At 32.3% G+C, this 16871-nt stretch overlaps 2 protein-coding genes across 2 annotated transcripts; one reads left to right on the top strand and one right to left on the bottom strand.

Annotated features, from left to right (window-relative positions):
- Positions 1–4141: 4141 nt before the first annotated feature.
- Positions 4142–9113, top strand: LOC130895438 (snRNA-activating protein complex subunit 3). Its single transcript, XM_057802713.1, has 6 exons — positions 4142–4290; positions 4425–4640; positions 5441–5651; positions 7015–7278; positions 7886–8032; positions 8640–9113. The coding sequence occupies exons 2-6, from the start codon at positions 4450–4452 to the stop codon at positions 8976–8978; spliced, it is 1152 nt and encodes a 383-aa protein (XP_057658696.1). The 5' UTR covers positions 4142–4290; positions 4425–4449; the 3' UTR covers positions 8979–9113.
- An 801-nt stretch (positions 9114–9914) lies between these two features.
- On the bottom strand, positions 9915–15445 carry LOC130895813 (odorant receptor 4-like). The gene is made up of 4 exons (XM_057803363.1): positions 14964–15445; positions 12328–12397; positions 10357–10512; positions 9915–9971 (listed from the first exon to the last, which is right to left on the bottom strand). The coding sequence occupies exons 1-4, from the start codon at positions 15443–15445 to the stop codon at positions 9915–9917; spliced, it is 765 nt and encodes a 254-aa protein (XP_057659346.1).
- Between the last annotated feature and the right edge of the window lie 1426 nt (positions 15446–16871).

Here is a 16871-nt window from a genome sequence, read left to right on the forward strand (position 1 = left end):
CTTTATTACTTATTGAAATATCCTTATATCTGGACCCATAACTGGTTCATATTTTTCGAGTGGGTTTAATCAAATTAAGCATTTTGTTATTCATATGAGAGTTGTCTGAAAAGTTGTCGACCTCAACCTGAATACATCACACAACAAGTTGGGAAATATATTTGGGCATGCGCTAAAATTTAGCCATTTATAGTAGAAGTGAATTGTGAAGATTTTTCTAAAGAAGGGAAGAATTGAGTATCATGCTTTGGTTAAACATTTGTTTCTAAAAATCAAAAGCCTATACAAATGAAAGAGGAGTTAAGTACTAAGGAAACTCTACAACATAATTTACGACCGTTTGGGCAGCTGAATTTAAGCGTATCAGCTTCACCGAAGACGTGCGAACTGCAACAACCAGCCATTTTATCGAAAATATTCAGCAAATGGTTTCTAAACGACGCTAGGATTAAATTTAGAGGGATAAAACATCCCAAGAGATACAAAAATGCCAATTAGAGCCTTCCAGAAATAAATCACAGTATCCTCCGATTATGAATTATTAGAAACACTCCCTATGTTGAATTACGATAATTTATTGTCTCCTTATCCTCTTATGTTTATGCTGACCTCTCGAAATAATCCCAAGCAAAAAAACAAGCCAAGAAAACTTGTCCGAAAATGTTCACCTTCATTAGCTGCAAGCTAAAACTTAGATTTCAGGAAGAAGGAATTATGGCACTTTTCCAGAAGACCAAATAGAAGTTAATGACACCAATTTTCATCATGTGGAAATTCTAAAGAAAAGTTAGTTAGCAGTCAGCTGTTATATTATTAAAACGTTGTCAGGAATGTTCTAAATGTATAAAAGTAATAAATAAATGTTTTCAAAATTGATTCTTCACCTGCGGTGATTTATTTCGGCACTCACTGAAGCTGTATATGCAGCATGGATACACCACTGCACTTTTGAAACAAAAAATCAGTCAAAATAGTTGATTTCAAATGGCGGACCTGCTCCCAAAAATGCAAAGAAGTATCATTGGCCAGAAAAGTGATGGCTACTGTTTTTTGAGTCATGTGACTGTGTTCATGGACTATCTTCAAAAATCTTAAATAAACCCATTGATAAGTAAGATAAAGGCATGAATTCCGCAAAAGCAACCGCTTTCAAAGAAAAATAAATTGCTGGAAATTAAAAATTATTATGGAAAAAAATGTCGTCTCCATTATTAGGTTAGAAACTTTTTAGACAATACGCGTATATTTCGAGAAGTAAATTGTCACCTTTTATTGCCTCTCACACAAAGCTAATAGATAGCATCCATCTATATTGCATCAAAGCCTTGATTCATTTAATTCCGCTTAAATTCTGTATTTCACTGTAAATACTTTAAAATGCATCAATTATTGTCTCTTACTATCATATCTCCTCCCATTTAAGCAAGCTCTTATGTTAGAACTATATATAGAGTTTGGAATGAAAATATGAAATCAGCAAAACTTGTGTAGGACACTTACAACAGTGGAGAAACGGGAAAAAAACTGCCTGAAATTTGTGGTACCTATGGTTTGGAGAGAACCCAAAAATCACATCGATTGTTTGTTATTTTTGTCTATCAAATATTAGTGGAATTAATAGAAACAATCGTAGTAAGTGGACGTCTCCTGATTTAGACTTTGCAAGACGCCCAGTCCCTCACTCAGTGCCAATACCAACATTTCAGTCGCTAGCAGAGCTCTTTGAGGATGAGTATTGTCTTTCTGATCATCCTTTCGATATTAATGAAGGTGATAGTGATTTCTTTAATGTTTTAGCTAAAGTGAATTGAATGATCTCACCGGTAACCTCAACTTGTGAAAATAAGCTTCTGAGTTACTATCTAAAGCAAAAAAAAAATACTGGAGTAACGAAATTATTTTACTTTTTACCTTACAAGAGAAAAGAATGTATTGTCTTTCTTTTCTCGAGAAGACAATCTTGTATTTTGTAATGAAATAAGACAACTGTCCTTCTCGAATAATTTTTTGATTATTGCTGACTTATTGCCCATTAAACAAAAATAAAAGAAGAATACAACGCTATAGCTTTTGTACTAGAAAAGATAAAATATCATGAATATCAATGGGCGATCTGTGTGGAATTAAAATGGTAAATATTCTCCTTGGACAAGAAAGTGAGTACACTAAAGTGCCTTTGAGTTAGTAGAGACAAAGCACATCATTGGGGTAGAAAAGAGTGGCCTAAGACAGAAAGCATATATGTCGAAAAAAAAATATCATTAACAACCCCTTGAACGAAAGAAAATCATTTTACCTCCACTTCATATTAAGCTGTGGAGGCTTTTGATAAAAATGGAAATAGGTGAAAAAATTCCTGAGTTGAGCCAGGAAAAAATTAGAGCAGAAATATTTAACGATTCACAAATAAAGCAACTCACAGATCATATCTTCGTAAAGTCAATGAATGGAACTGAAATAAAAGCCAGGACTTGTTTAACAATTTCAAATTCCTTATGTTGAAAATGAGTATTAAGGTGTATTACTCACACAGCCAATTAGATCACTTTCCATAAAATTTAAGAAATACCAGTGAAGAACACATTAACAAACTCATCGTCTGAAGAAAAATAAAATATCTATAATCTTGATGCCTTTCTCGAATTACACTTGCCAAGGCTCTTCTATTTACGGTGCTACTCTTTATTCATAAGTACTTTTCATCTATTGTGCCGTTTATAACAATTCAATTTGACATACTTATACTTCGTCTTGTCTGCTTGTCTTGTCTCGGTCGACGTTCGTATCTAGCTCTTCAACAGAAGCCCCGGGAACGAGTCCCAGAATTTTCAAACACGCGCGTGTATATGCCATGTAGGTTACAGAGAAAATGTCAACAACTACACAAAATAAAGTTTTTAGTTGATACAGAAAGTTGAAACTCACTCATAAATCCGAAATTAGATTATAAATTTCACAGCCATGGCAATTTTAAAGAGAAATATAACAATAATAAAACTGTTCATAATACTAACTATAACGACACAGTAGTTTATATTCCGTTATTTAATATTTTCCATACATGAGAGTTTCATAAATTTTATGTTCGCAAGTTAATTGAGAAATTTGATGGTTTAGCTCAGTTTTTATATAAAAATCACTGATTAAAACTCAATTTTACTATTAGCCACAGAATTTTTTTGCAATAGAAAGAAGGAAAACTCAAAACAATCATCTCACACACTTTTAATACATTATAACCAGAATGTACACTTTGACCACTCCGTAATAGTGTTTTTCAAAACACATCAAAGTATCTAAAATGAATGGAAATTTTGAAGTGAGTTTCAAAATGAAATTTTTGGCCTTTTGCGTATTAAATATAGCGAAAATATCATGCACATCCTCAAAGTAAGACATTGTTTCAGTATTGAAACTAACCAGAAAAATCCAGACGACTATAGAAATTTAATCTTAAAAAAATTATATTTCATGAATACTCAAGCAACATTTATTGCATATTCATTCAAAATTTGTGAAATTGTAACGCATTTCTTTCAATAAAACTTTTTAAAAGATTCGAAAGTAAAATTTATAATTGGCGCAGTCACAGTAGGATTCGTGCTCTATCGCGATAAAAAACTCGACTCCGTATTTTTATATGTAGTGCGAAGGCATGCGATCTACGAGGGATAAGAAATAGGACTCAACCTTCAGCCTGAAGTGTCGAGTTCCTTATGGGAATTGTTTGAATTAAAATTGGAAATATCTAGCCTTATGGTGGCGATACTAATACTTTGAATAAATTTCAACAGATGTGAAAAACATGCAATCTATAACAATCATGATATAAACACACATGTTTTGGAGTGTAAAAAAGAAAAATTAGTTGGTTAGGAACAGATAAAAAATGTCAAATAAACCACTGCGAGGAAACTGCCCTTTATTGCGGGATATTCAGGCATAATAAGAAATATAATGTATTTGAAGAAACTTTTTAGAAGATTCAATGGCTATATGAATGCATTTTAAGATTTCGAAAAAACGAAACGAAAGCATTCAGAACTTTTCTTCAATACTTCAGTGTGTGTATTGGGCCTAATTGTACAATTGGAAAGCGACAACCACCATTGGTATTAACATTTTAGGTGGCTGGGTAGTCATAGATGAGGCGCTAGTAGTTAATGTGAAAAAAGAAGAGAAATTAAAATGTTTAATAGGTTAACCTAAACAGATACTTTTTGAATACCTTATTATCTCAAAATTTAGATATAATTAACAACTCAATAGTTTTTCAATTAATGTATGCAGGTAATATCAAATTATGTTTTAGATAATAAAAAACAGTAGTGCCCCGAAATGATTTTTTTTTTCTATTGAAAATTACATGTAGAAAGGCTCTTAGTTTTGTCAATTTAAATATTTTCCAATTATTGTTTTTACAGAAAAATCGAAAAGTTTAACAGCGAAATGGAAAAAGTCTATGATGTTAAAGGATTCCGTGCTACTGAAAATTTCTCCACTGCAGAGTACTTCAAAAAATTTGGTAAAGTGTGTCCAGCAGAGAAAACAACAACGATTGGAAAATTCTTTGAGTTAATGGGTAATATTGATTTAAGTCAATTTGGAATTGACTTCACTCAACTAGAAATAATGTGCGAGTAAGATTTTTATCATATTACAAAAAAATTTAATTATGCAAAATATATCTCCCATATTTTAGATTTATCAAATAAAGAATAAGTAAATTCCAATTAATAGTACGTGTGTCTGATATTTTATACAAGATTTTACATCTCATTATTCTGCTTCCAAAATATGTGGAATTCTTCTAAAGGAGGCTATTTTTCTGGGGTTTATGTGTCCCACTTCCCAAGGTGGTAGGACTATTCCATCGAAAAGTCACAGAGTAGGTGCTTGCTCTGAGAATCTGCAGTTGTCCTCTGCCATGTCTATCATCTTAAGTTGGTATATGATGGGTCAGTGACCTATTAGAAGACTGACCATCAGTTTAATGTCATTTCTGTTCATAACAAGAAGTTCCTCAAACTTCTTAGCTGATATAATTATGGATATTTTAGATGGTCTTAGTCCTGGAGTACTTCTCCAGTAATACTGATTCTTTAGCCATCTATTCAGTTCTTTAAAAGATGTGACATCTCATGAAGCCGTAGTAAGGCTCTGGTGCAAAGTATGGAGTAATTGCCCATTTTTTGACAATGCTGTCTGCTTCCTCATTGCCTAGCATATCCTGTTGGCACGATACAGTTTGTACTACCACACCAGCTTGGACTGGCATTCAATAGCCTTCAAGGCCTCTTGGCTATTGAAAAAATGTGATTATGCTTTCTAGAGAAGTTACTATCCGAACTGAAGGTACTTTTTTGCACAATGATCTTAAATTGATGGTCTGAATTTACTCTCATTTCCTACTTATAGTTTATATTTATATTTTTTCTAGTGTTGAAAATCTTAGATTGCCAAACGAACCTGTACATATGCCAATTGATATTCCAGAAAAATTATGCACTCAAACAAAATTACCAGATATTTTTCCTATAAATAAAGAAGCAAGACATTTGAATATGATAAGAACAAAAGAGGCTTTAGACTCAATAAGAACTGCTCCAGATTTCAAATTTGGAGGTAAAAGATATATAAGAGCAAATGTAGTAAGTATTCCTATTCATTTGTTTACTGAGAAAAATCATCTAAAACTGTTTGGTATGGTATTGATAAAATTAAGAACATCCTTCTAATATTTTTATGAAAATCTACAATGGATAACTCATACATTTTTCCAATGCTCCCAATTCATTCTTTTAAAAAATAAGCTGGAAATGCAACAAAGTCTCATATTATTTTATAATATTCTATTTTTTATGGGATGCAAATCAGATTAGTTTCCATGACAAAATAACGACGATTTATTATTGAATAGAAACATCTAAATTTACATTCCACATGAATATTATCTATTTATTACAAACTTTTCTTAAACATCCGGAATTTTCTTTATTCAAATTCATTCACATTGATCCCTACTCTCTCCTTTGCATTTACTGTTCTGAGCATGCTACATTTATTGTTCTAGGTTCATCTATATTTTTCAATGTGTGATTTTTGATTATTTTTTATAGTTTTCATCTGTTAGTGCAGGAAATAGCTGATTGTTTCCAAAGTTTCTAAAATTTTTCAAAAAAAATGATTAAATTTATCTGTCGCCCTTCCTTGTGAACTCTTGCAATGGCAATAAAAAAGTGGGTTCATACAGCTCATAGTAAAATAATGGGCGGCCAAGTGCCCCGCTTAACCTTGCCAAATACTCTTGAAAAGCCATTCAGGCGCTTTGGATTGAACTATGTGACGAATTATGATTCCTAACCAGTCGAAGAGGGCGAAACTGTGGTGGCTTAGTTTTGCTGCCGGTTGGAGACTGCATAATAGCCCCAGTCGCTTCATCAATGAAATCTTGCAGCTGTTTTTTCTTGAATTTAACTCCGGACAGAAATCCCTGGATGGAGGAGGGTTGGAGGTCGAGGTAACCGAGTAACTCCCCATTCTTTGGGAGTAGTAGGTTCCATGGTGCTTATTTGCTTATGGTCCTCGCGGGAGAAGAGCAAGATTTATCTTAGTCCCTGCTTCTGCAGGGTCCTTGGAATTGATATTATTCGCGATACCTGATTAGAGACCATTTGTATCTCAGCACAATTGCTTCCATCTTGAATTAAACCTATAAAAATTAGCTGTCCTTTGCGCCAAACCTCTTTCTGATGTAGGCGCCCCCGAGGAGGGCAGTTGCTGGACCCCCTCACCAACGTCAAGGTCCAACGGCTCCTTGAGGGAGGTTCATATAAATAATTATCAATAATTATTATCACGTGTATAATTAAATGTTATTTATCATTATTGACAATTGCTGAAAAATGTATATGAATCAATCAATAAAAATTTAATACCTCTCACAACAAATAATGTAATTCATGCGGATTTTCAATGGAACTGAAATATAGTAAATCATTTTTGTTTTTCAAGGCTGAAACGAGGAACACAGATGATAATCAAGATATTTGTCCCGGTGATGATTTTATTTATTCAATTATAATTTACAAGCCTTGTAGTATATATCGAGGTCCGAAAAATTCAGGAGAAAAGTTGAGATTTGGATTCGAAATTGAAGCACTGGGAAGAAATGTTTTATCAGATGTGATTGATATAATTGACTGTGAAAGTAATTTTAGGGTTGTTAAAGAAGTAGAAAATACTAACGCAGAGGTATCAGATTTTAAGGATGCTAAGGTATGTTTTATGGTTTTTCATTCAAAATAACAAAGATAGTGAGCTTTAGTTCACCCTGCAAATAAAATAACAATATACAAAAAATTCTTTTGACGCTAAGAAGTTAATCTTTAGTTGTTGATAACATATAGGTTCCTTTAGAAGAAACATTACATATACTTGCAGATATCTCATGAAAAACCTTTTGCGTCACCTAATAATTTCAAAATATCAAGCTATCAACTTTCCACAACTTGGATAGTATTTTTTGTATTTCTCTAGACAATGAAGTTAATGAAATCTGGTAATACATCACTAATTACTTTTCGCAATCTCAATAAGCATCACAAACTTTTTTCTCTAAACAAATTTATTATAAAAATTCAGGATATTGAAAAATGCTCCAATTTTCTTACGAATATCTAAATGTGTTGTCCAGTTAGACATTTTTTATTTATAAATAAAATCACCTTCAGCCTTAACCTAGAAACTTCATATTGTTCGCGGCAGGCACTACTCGAGTTTACCCCTTGTGCATGCTTTTAACATAAAAAATGTCTTATTTTAAGAACCAGTTCATTTCATAATAAAAATGACTTGAGAAAATGATTGATTTGTACTTTTGTAGAAAAAATATCCTTCACAAACTGTCTTTATCGACGGAGTATTTTACAATGATACTAGAATTCTAGAAGCTATTGACTTGTCACCAAAAATTATAAAATGGGCCAAGGAAAAAGATATCGGAAATTTTACCACTGCCAAAATGCAGGAGGTAAGTTGATTTAAATCTAGAAGTATATAATATCGTTGTAATGGTTTATATAATCTGGTTAATCTGATTGGAAAAAATAATTAATATTCCAAATGGTTGAATTCAACTGCACAAAATAACATAACAAACCAACAACCAAACACCTACCCATGTGTGTTTGGGTGTGTGGTTTTAAAGTGACAGCTACTTGAATAGGCTTAAATAGGCTTGAATAGGCCTATTATTCCCATGTATTTGAAATTTTAATATTCGTTCAAAACAAACCATATATTGACATTTACTAGAGACTTGCCCATTTTATCTTACGTGGCTTGCCACGCATTTGATATTATAGCTGTATTATCTACATAAAATAATTGCTCCATTTGTTAAATTGTATAAAAGGTCTTTAATGTGTAAGTCATCGTAATAATATCACCCTATCCACTTTTAATTTCCTTAAATCTTACTGATTGGTATCCATTAAGTAATTCTCAGCAGATTGTTAGCATTTCCTATGATACCATAATTATATAGTTTGTCTATGCCATCATGGTTAATTGTATAGAAACATAAGTTAATTTTGTTGAGAGTCTATTTAGATAATTAATTTCGTGCTTTGTTTTAGGTGACTCTTTCATCATTGAAACCACGTTTCGGTTATCCATACGTCTATATCCATCAAGGTGATTGTGAGCATATTTTCGTATTTAGCGATGCTCGATTAATACAAACAGAAGATTGTCTCACAAGTAACAAATATCCAAAAATCACTTCCTTCAGTAGAACAGTCAACATTATGTGCTTCATTTGTGGATCAAGACCATCTATGTGGATGGTTAATAAATGCCAATTATTTCCACAAGAAAAAATTTTCACCTGTACAGAATGCTGTGATTCATATTTATATTTAAATAATAATAAGGTTACAGATTTTAAGCTATTTCCATTTTTTCAACAAAAATGAGTTTGAATTCAATTTGATACTACTTATAAGCTATAAAATATATTTATTTTTTGTTCTTCTTTGATATTATGAATAACTGTAATACTTAAGAAAACATTCAACCATCTCTAATAAACAATTTGGCTTTTTTAAAAACATAATTAGTCAAGATACTGTCACAAAATTAACCCTCATACCGTATCTTCCTTGAACTCGCGAAGGCCTTTGACACTGTTAGTCATTCGCAGTTGTTGGAATCTTTGCGGGATTTTTCCTCTTAACCCTTGATATAAACAATATGTTTGTTTTGGTTAGTATTTAATCCACATCTGAAATATCAAGTACTATATTTTGACACTCCAATAAACAAATATTCACAATTTTATTTTAACAAAATAACATATTAGTATATTAATTGGTAATTGCGGTTAATTTTTACAAGGCAATCTATCCTTAATCCATTCCATACATCCTCAAGATTCCTTTAAAATTAATTTCATCAAAAAAACAGATACCTGCAAGATCAAGCGGTAGGATCTTAGACTATTTGGACCAGCGCGGTGACAAAGAGTTGCATCCGATATTCAAGAAGTTGGGCTCAACAAAGAGAGGAGCCTAAAGTGATTCTTCTTGTCTTGTTAATCTTCGTTGCTGTAAGGTTTTGACCAAATTTTTAATAGTTTGTTTTATCGGAGATTAATTTTTTTAAAACTATTAAACGCAAAATAATCAAAAAGCTGAATGTCTGTTGATGTATTAAAGCAATCTTTGATGTAGGAGGCTTGATATAATTTGCATTCCAACAAAAAAAAAACAACGAATAGTTCAAAATCTGTTTAAAGCTGAGTATTTATAACGGCACTTAACTAAGTGTGTCTATATATTTTTTAAGTGCCGTTGAAGCAAGACAAATATTGTGTTCTTCACTTTTTGCTGATCAAATGCATCAACTCCGTGTTAATCTTGCATTACATTTTTTAAAACTGTGTAGTACGAAAACGAACTTTTCAGGACCTGAAAAGCAAAATCAAATCAAACTAATGTCATTAAGTATAATATTTAATGAAATGATAAGATGTAAAATTCTAATCATTGCATAGGAATATGCTTTCCTTGAATACGGAATTTGCCTAAAATTGAGCCACGCTTTTTCGATACTGACTTCGGCTTCGCTCCGAAAGACGTGCACTAATCCAATCATCCTGTTGCTATAGAAGCTCGGAGATTACTCTGGCATGGTCCGCTGTGTTCCCGGAACCTTACTACTATTATAAAATGTCTTATTGAGATCCGAATTCTTCATAAATAGATTAAATATTCGTTGAAAATGATGTATTACCCCATCATAACAAATTTTTAATTTTATTTTGGATTCGTTCCAAATTCAAGTTATTCTTACCTTCAAAAATGTTTCCGATGATACTCCAATGAGTCCATGAATATGAAATTTGATTGGTTTTTGAGAAATCTGAATAAGGTACATTATATCTTTTTGAAACTCCTTCGATTTTCCCATCCAATCGCAACTATAAGCTGCAAAGGCTATATTTTCACTCTAAAACACAGGGTGATTAAAAAAAGGTGACCTCGCCACTTCGACTTTAGTTACTCTGTCCATTTCCAAGATAAAACGAGAAGAAAAAAAATTACGCGCATTTTTACGACTTTTCCAAAACTACTGCCACCTCAAATCACCTTACCACTTTTCCGCCACTTCTTTTTATATCTGACTCTCGAAGAAGGCCTTAGTTATACGAAGTAACGGTCCGTACGAAGTAATATTGATCATAATTATTCAGGTTAGATTTATTAATCAAAATGTCAAGGGAAATTATTACACATTATTTCACAACAACAAGGAAAAGTCCAGTGTTTTATATTGCATAGCCATGACGTTTCTTTTGGGTCTACGCCTCTCTTTCCTTCGATCTTTCCTTGTATGATCAATTGGGGTATCGTATATCTTTCTCCTCTAAGAACGTGACCCAAGTACCCAACCTTTCGCAACTTGATCAAGTTGAACAACTCTCTCTCAGTCCCCGCTCTTCTTACTACATCCTCGTTCCTCACTCTATCTGTCCACATTCTTCGAAGGGTCCACATTTCGAAAGGCTTCTAGTTTATTGATGGACGATATCTTTAATGTCCATGTTTCCATGCCATACGAACGCGTTCATCATATAGCTCACGTCAATTTGGACATGAGACAAATTGCTGCAAAATGGATCCCCAAATGTTTGAATGTTGACAAAAGCGTGCAAGGGTAGAAGCATCGCGTGGATGAGACTTGAGTACGTTTCTACGATCCAGAAACAAAGCAACAATCGATGGAATGGCGACACTCTGGTTCTCCAAGACCTAAGAAGTTTCGTGTGCAAAAATCTGCTGGAACAGTTCTTGCTTCAGTTTTATGGGATTGCCATGGAATAATCATGATTGATTTTTTGGATAAGGGTAGAACAATAACTGGAGATTACTCTTCGACATTACTGACCACTCTACGGGAAAAAATTAGCTATCCAAACGTGTTTTCTTTTTGCAGGTTAACGCCCCTGCACACAAATTTGTGATTTAGTGTTTGAATTACTAGAACACCCCCCTTATTCACCAGATATGGCTCCGTCCTACTATCATCTCTTTCCTCAAAGTGGCAGTTTGGCACTTAATAAAATTGCATTTCTACTTATTGCCATGCACTTGGTTTTTGTTGCATTTATTTTTAAGCCATATGATTTCCCAAAATTATTTATTTTATCCAGTAATATTTGCATCTCGAGTACGTTGTTTGTGAGTATTACAGTATCGTCCGCATAGCGAATATTGTTCAGCGGGTATCCATTAACTCTAACGCCATAATCAGAGCCCTCAAGAGCCTCAGCACAGACATTCTCTACATAGAGGTTGAACAGCATAGGAGACAAAAGACACCCATGGCGTACCTCTCTTAAAACTTTGAAGTCTTCTATGTTGATTGTCTGATTCGTGCTTTCTGGTTCCAGCATATAGCAATAATCCTAATATAATAGTTATTCAAAGTGAAATTGTGCCTGACGTGTGTCTAACCTAACCTAACCTATAACTTTAGCGATTTTTGAATCATTTCAGGCGTTATATTTTTGTTTCGCAAAACTGCAATTAAAATAAACTGAAAATCCCAACTTAATGGTGTTATTCGAATATATGTTTTTACACTGACAAATTGGGAATAAATGTGATTTGATCCAAAGGTCAAAATGGATGAACATTTTTCAAGTTGTCATTTTTAGTACTAGCAATTGAATTCAATGTTTGCTAATTTTTTTTCACTGTTTTATCTACATAAGTCTAATCATATAGTTAAATTTATGATGGCCAAACTTTAATCAATTACCTTTTTGGTCACCTCGGTTGCGAACCAAGAATAGTAGAACAAAAATAGCATTATCGCTAATTGGAATCCACTTAAAAACAAAACATCTGCGTCTACTTTTTTATACTAAAAAAATATCTCCGTCATCTGAATAGTCAACATAAAATATTATTAAGACTCACACAAGTGCGACGAAAAGTAATAATTAATTTATGAAACTCAAATTGTAAAATCAAGGTCATGGCTGCACTAAAATATAAATTTTTTTCATACTGTACTGTAAAGTCGACTTCACAGTACTAATTTGAATCCGGAAAATGGCACTTTACGGTATCCTTGTACTTTACAGTACTTTTAAATTCTCCCAATCCTACTTGAAATAATAATAATTGTTAAGAATGTTACCTTAATGACTTCTGTTAATTTTTATTGTTTTCAATAATAGAAGACTAATCAAAGAAGCTATTTTTCAGCAATATTGTCAAATACGACATTTCATATTTTAATTCTTTCTATTTAAAACCGAAAACAGTATGATTACAGTATTCGATTAGATATTCTTGACTCGGCTCCTTCGTCGCCTCGTCCTTAAACATCTATCTCGAACCGCATTAAATCTACTAAGCTAAAAAAGATCGCGCATTTCAATTGCATAGTTTTTATCCAGTCGAAAGCTGTTTGTATTTTAACACATCGCAATTCTTAACTTATCAATTTCCAGACGATGAATACATATTAAAGTTAGTACACATTGGTGTTTAATTTTGCCATAATACTATTACGAAAAACACATTATTTCAAGCTTTTGAATACCAATATATTCATCATTGGGAACTGAAAATATGGTTAAAGTGTAGCTTCGTGATATTACATTGCGCCAGCTCTGTATTATCACTAAAAAATCACTTTCCTGCATTCAGTATGCTGTGATTTCAGCCATTGGTGCCAATAAATCCTTACTTTTGAAAAATATATGTTTCTAAAAATAGGATATTTAAAAGTTGTTTTCAGTTATCAATGTTTTGCCAGCTTCAGAATCCATAGAATGACCTTCATAGAAAACATGTTTTACCGGCTAGAATCTGTCAGGATTTAATTTGCTGTCACTTTTGTGAGATTTAATACCATTAGTGGGCGACCTTTTAGATTGACCAATGCATTTTTCGTTGTAATTTAAACAAGGAATTTCATATAGTATGCTGGTCAATGTATTAGTTGGTGTTCTATTTTTGATTTTATTAAAAATAGAGTGGATTGCAAGGTGTTAGTTTTTTGCAATCCTCATATTATGTTGTAAGATTCCGAAAAGCTTAGGAGTAAATGAGTTGTAAAGCTACGCTTTTTACACAGGTAGAGGTCATCTTTTTGTTATTTCGAATGTACTACAATATAGAATGCAATCCTATAGCACATACTACACTTTATCAGCTTGCTAATGGTCTTTCAATGTTTTCGTCAATTAACTTATGCTGTGCATGGCTTAACCTTGAAATGCCACAAGAAGTTGAAATTTTCATTTAAAAAATCGATTGGACTAATTCAGCTTTAGGTGTTTGAAAGAGTACATGGATAATTTTGATTAAAATGTTTCGTATACAAAAATCTAGCGGATTTCCCATTCATAAATACGTAGAAAATGAAGCCATCTGCCAATTTAGGATTTCACATTACATAGATACATGTACGGCGTGGCGTGCATTATTAAACTTTTTGATAGTATTTGACGACAACCAACATAACAAATATCTACTGATTGGTTGTTCGATCATTTTTATCCGTCGTTTTCTTTTGAGAGCTCAAAATTATATACTTACAGTCGATAAGAGGAGAAGAGTTATGGATAGTGCAGTGCAACAGGTACAGAATTCACCCAAGTAAATCCCATTAAATATCTTCTGTGTCAATGCGGCTAACCTAAAAGTTTGATGTTGATCGATAATTTGTGGTTGTTAAAGATTCATTTTTGTAATAAATTATATAAATATTATATTCCTGCCCATCTGTGTATGTTTCTTTATTCTCTCAATCAAAATTTGCCCTTAATGCAAGTCTAAAATATTCAAAGTCAAGGCAGCCATTTTGCATCAAGTTTGAATTTATATTCTGTACATGTTTCTTCAGTATCTCATTCAATTGGAGATAATACATTTGTATCATTTTTAAAGCACCCATTTTGGATGAGTTCTTTCATTATAAAATGACATTTTTATTTTATTTCTTCCAATAATAATAATTCATGAACATTTACTACGACAAATATATTGATACAAAATATAGGAATACCGCTTTGAATCCTTTGCATTCTACTTTCTTAGATCTTAGTTTACGTCACAACTACACCAATACTCATAACAATTAACTATCTGAAGTTTCCATAACCAAGATGTCATCTTCAGGGACTGCTAGTAAACCGAAATTTAATAACCTGACCTCCCTGTTTTGTACTAAATTTTTTGACCAATGAACCTCTTCCCACGACAAAGAATTCCAGCGGGAAAAATCCATTTTAGATGAAAATATGATAATTATATTTATTTCATGATTGTGACACCGTGCTCGACAAGCCTCGATTTTTCTGTCCGTCTATCTTTGGTATGTACCAGGTGCTCTGTAAACCGCATATTGATAGAGTTCTTAGTTTGCCCAAATATACTCACTTTAAGATAGATTCGTGATACAAAATGCATTTCTTCAAATTTCTCCCGAAATACGGCCCACCAAGAGATTCTATTTTGTGGCATAAAAAGTCACACTGAACTCCAAGATATAGTTGTATGCCGCCCAAAAATAAAATAGTGGACAATTTTGTTATTGTTATATATAATCCACCCAAAACTTGTTGTATATATGCTAATTCATAAAGGGGAGATTTGCTCACGTTAAATGGATACCAACAGTTATAGGGGAAACTTTTTTCAGTTTTCAATGTAGCAAGTGGTGAAATATATAAAAAAATACCCGAAAAAAAAATGATGGTTTGTAATAATATTCTTATAATGGTATACGGTTTAATTGCTTCTTCAGCTATTTCAATTTGCTTTGAATTTTTTGGTTGGAATCGTTCTTGACTCAGTTGGGTGATCAAAGTTGAGATTTCAGTGCGATATTTGAAGAGAAAGTAGGTTTCTACGCTTCCCATACATGTAGTCGGTAATACATATAATATTTTTGCAAAATTTTCTAAATTCAAATTTAATATATATTCCATTAATTGTAAAAAGTTTAAGAAAAAACTGAACGTATTGGAGAAAATACAATATAACTTATATTTCAAAGTTGTAGTGTTTTTGGTGAAAAACCAAACTCCACCAAGTTGTAGACCAATGTACGATGAATAATAAAAGCTGCGAAAATTTATAGACGATTTCTTCGACACCATTTTTGTTTCCACGTTATTTTACCCCTAGAAACAAACAAGTTACTAATACAGATATATTTGGCAATTTCTTTCTAAAATATTTGAAATTGATCAGAGAAATGTCTGCATTTTGCAATAAATTCAATCCTTCACATATAGATTAAAAATGTTTGGACTTCATTATTTTTTATAGAGTTAGGAAACAACTTATATATTTACGACTAAGTTCATTCATACTAAGCACACTGTTTACACCAACACTCACGATTATACTGTCTGACTCACGTTTCGATAACCAAGTTATCATCTTCAGAGACTGAAGGTAAAAGAAAAACAAGATACTAAAAAAACTATTGTTTTGGGTCCTCTAAAACTTCTTGAGTTTGCATGATTGCGGAAGGGGTGTTCAAACACGTTTTTATCTATTAAAGGGTCTATACAGAATATATGTTGTTATTTTCACCGTGCCATCGTCCCGGTTAATTGGTAACGTTAAAATAAAATGGAGCTGACACATTATTACTGCACAAACAAAATGAATGTGTAATAACTAATATATAAGTCGATGAATTATTCTAATGAACGAATAAATATGTAGATTAATAATTTGCAGCATTAATAATAATAATGGGTTACAATAATTGAATAATGATGATGTAAAGATGAATGAAATACTGATTTTCAACCTATATTTTCTACAAAAAGTAACATACCAGTAATGGCTGAATATTTTGCTTCCTTTCTTCTCAACAGCAAAGTGGCTAAGTATTATCATATCATTATTTATCAAGACATGAATAAAATATTCGTTTCTAATAATTGGCTCAAAATAATTAATGTCTTACATAGGTAATCATGTAATTAGTATCCTGATCAATGAATATTGAATGACTCTTAGACAAGGAAAAATGTTGCGCGTAATACAAAACTTTCTATATCCTAAGCATTTATACAGTGTGTCTATTCAAATTGGAACCATAGTGGTTTTATGAACCTGATAAAAAGATCTGCATGGTCCAAAAGTAAAAATGTCAAAAAATATGGATTTTGTGCGAAACTAAAGTATCTTTATTTTTCACAATTCAGAAAAATGTTATAAAATTGTTTTGAATTAGAAACTATATTCAAATATGCAGCCATTTATTATGAAAATTCAGGCTTTGCGATTATTTACTAATCATTCAAAAACATTTTAAATAAATTCAAG

Source organism: Diorhabda carinulata, chromosome 6, assembly GCF_026250575.1.
Source record: "Diorhabda carinulata isolate Delta chromosome 6, icDioCari1.1, whole genome shotgun sequence".
Lineage (NCBI taxonomy): Eukaryota > Metazoa > Arthropoda > Insecta > Coleoptera > Chrysomelidae > Diorhabda > Diorhabda carinulata.

Coding starts and splice junctions, on each gene's coding strand:
- LOC130895438 (XM_057802713.1), top strand. CDS start 4,450: ATGGAAAAAGTCTATGATGTTAAAGGATTCCGTGCTACTGAAAATTTC. Junction 4,641..5,440: donor CAACTAGAAATAATGTGCGA/GTAAGATTTTTA, acceptor TATTTTTTCTAG/TGTTGAAAATCTTAGATTGC. Junction 5,652..7,014: donor GATATATAAGAGCAAATGTA/GTAAGTATTCCT, acceptor TTGTTTTTCAAG/GCTGAAACGAGGAACACAGA.
- LOC130895813 (XM_057803363.1), bottom strand. CDS start 15,445: ATGGGAAGCGTAGAAACCTACTTTCTCTTCAAATATCGCACTGAAATC. Junction 10,513..12,327: donor CAACCGAGGTGACCAAAAAG/GTAATTGATTAA, acceptor CCTGTGTTTTAG/AGTGAAAATATAGCCTTTGC. Junction 9,972..10,356: donor CATCGGAAACATTTTTGAAG/GTAAGAATAACT, acceptor TTTGCTTTTCAG/GTCCTGAAAAGTTCGTTTTC.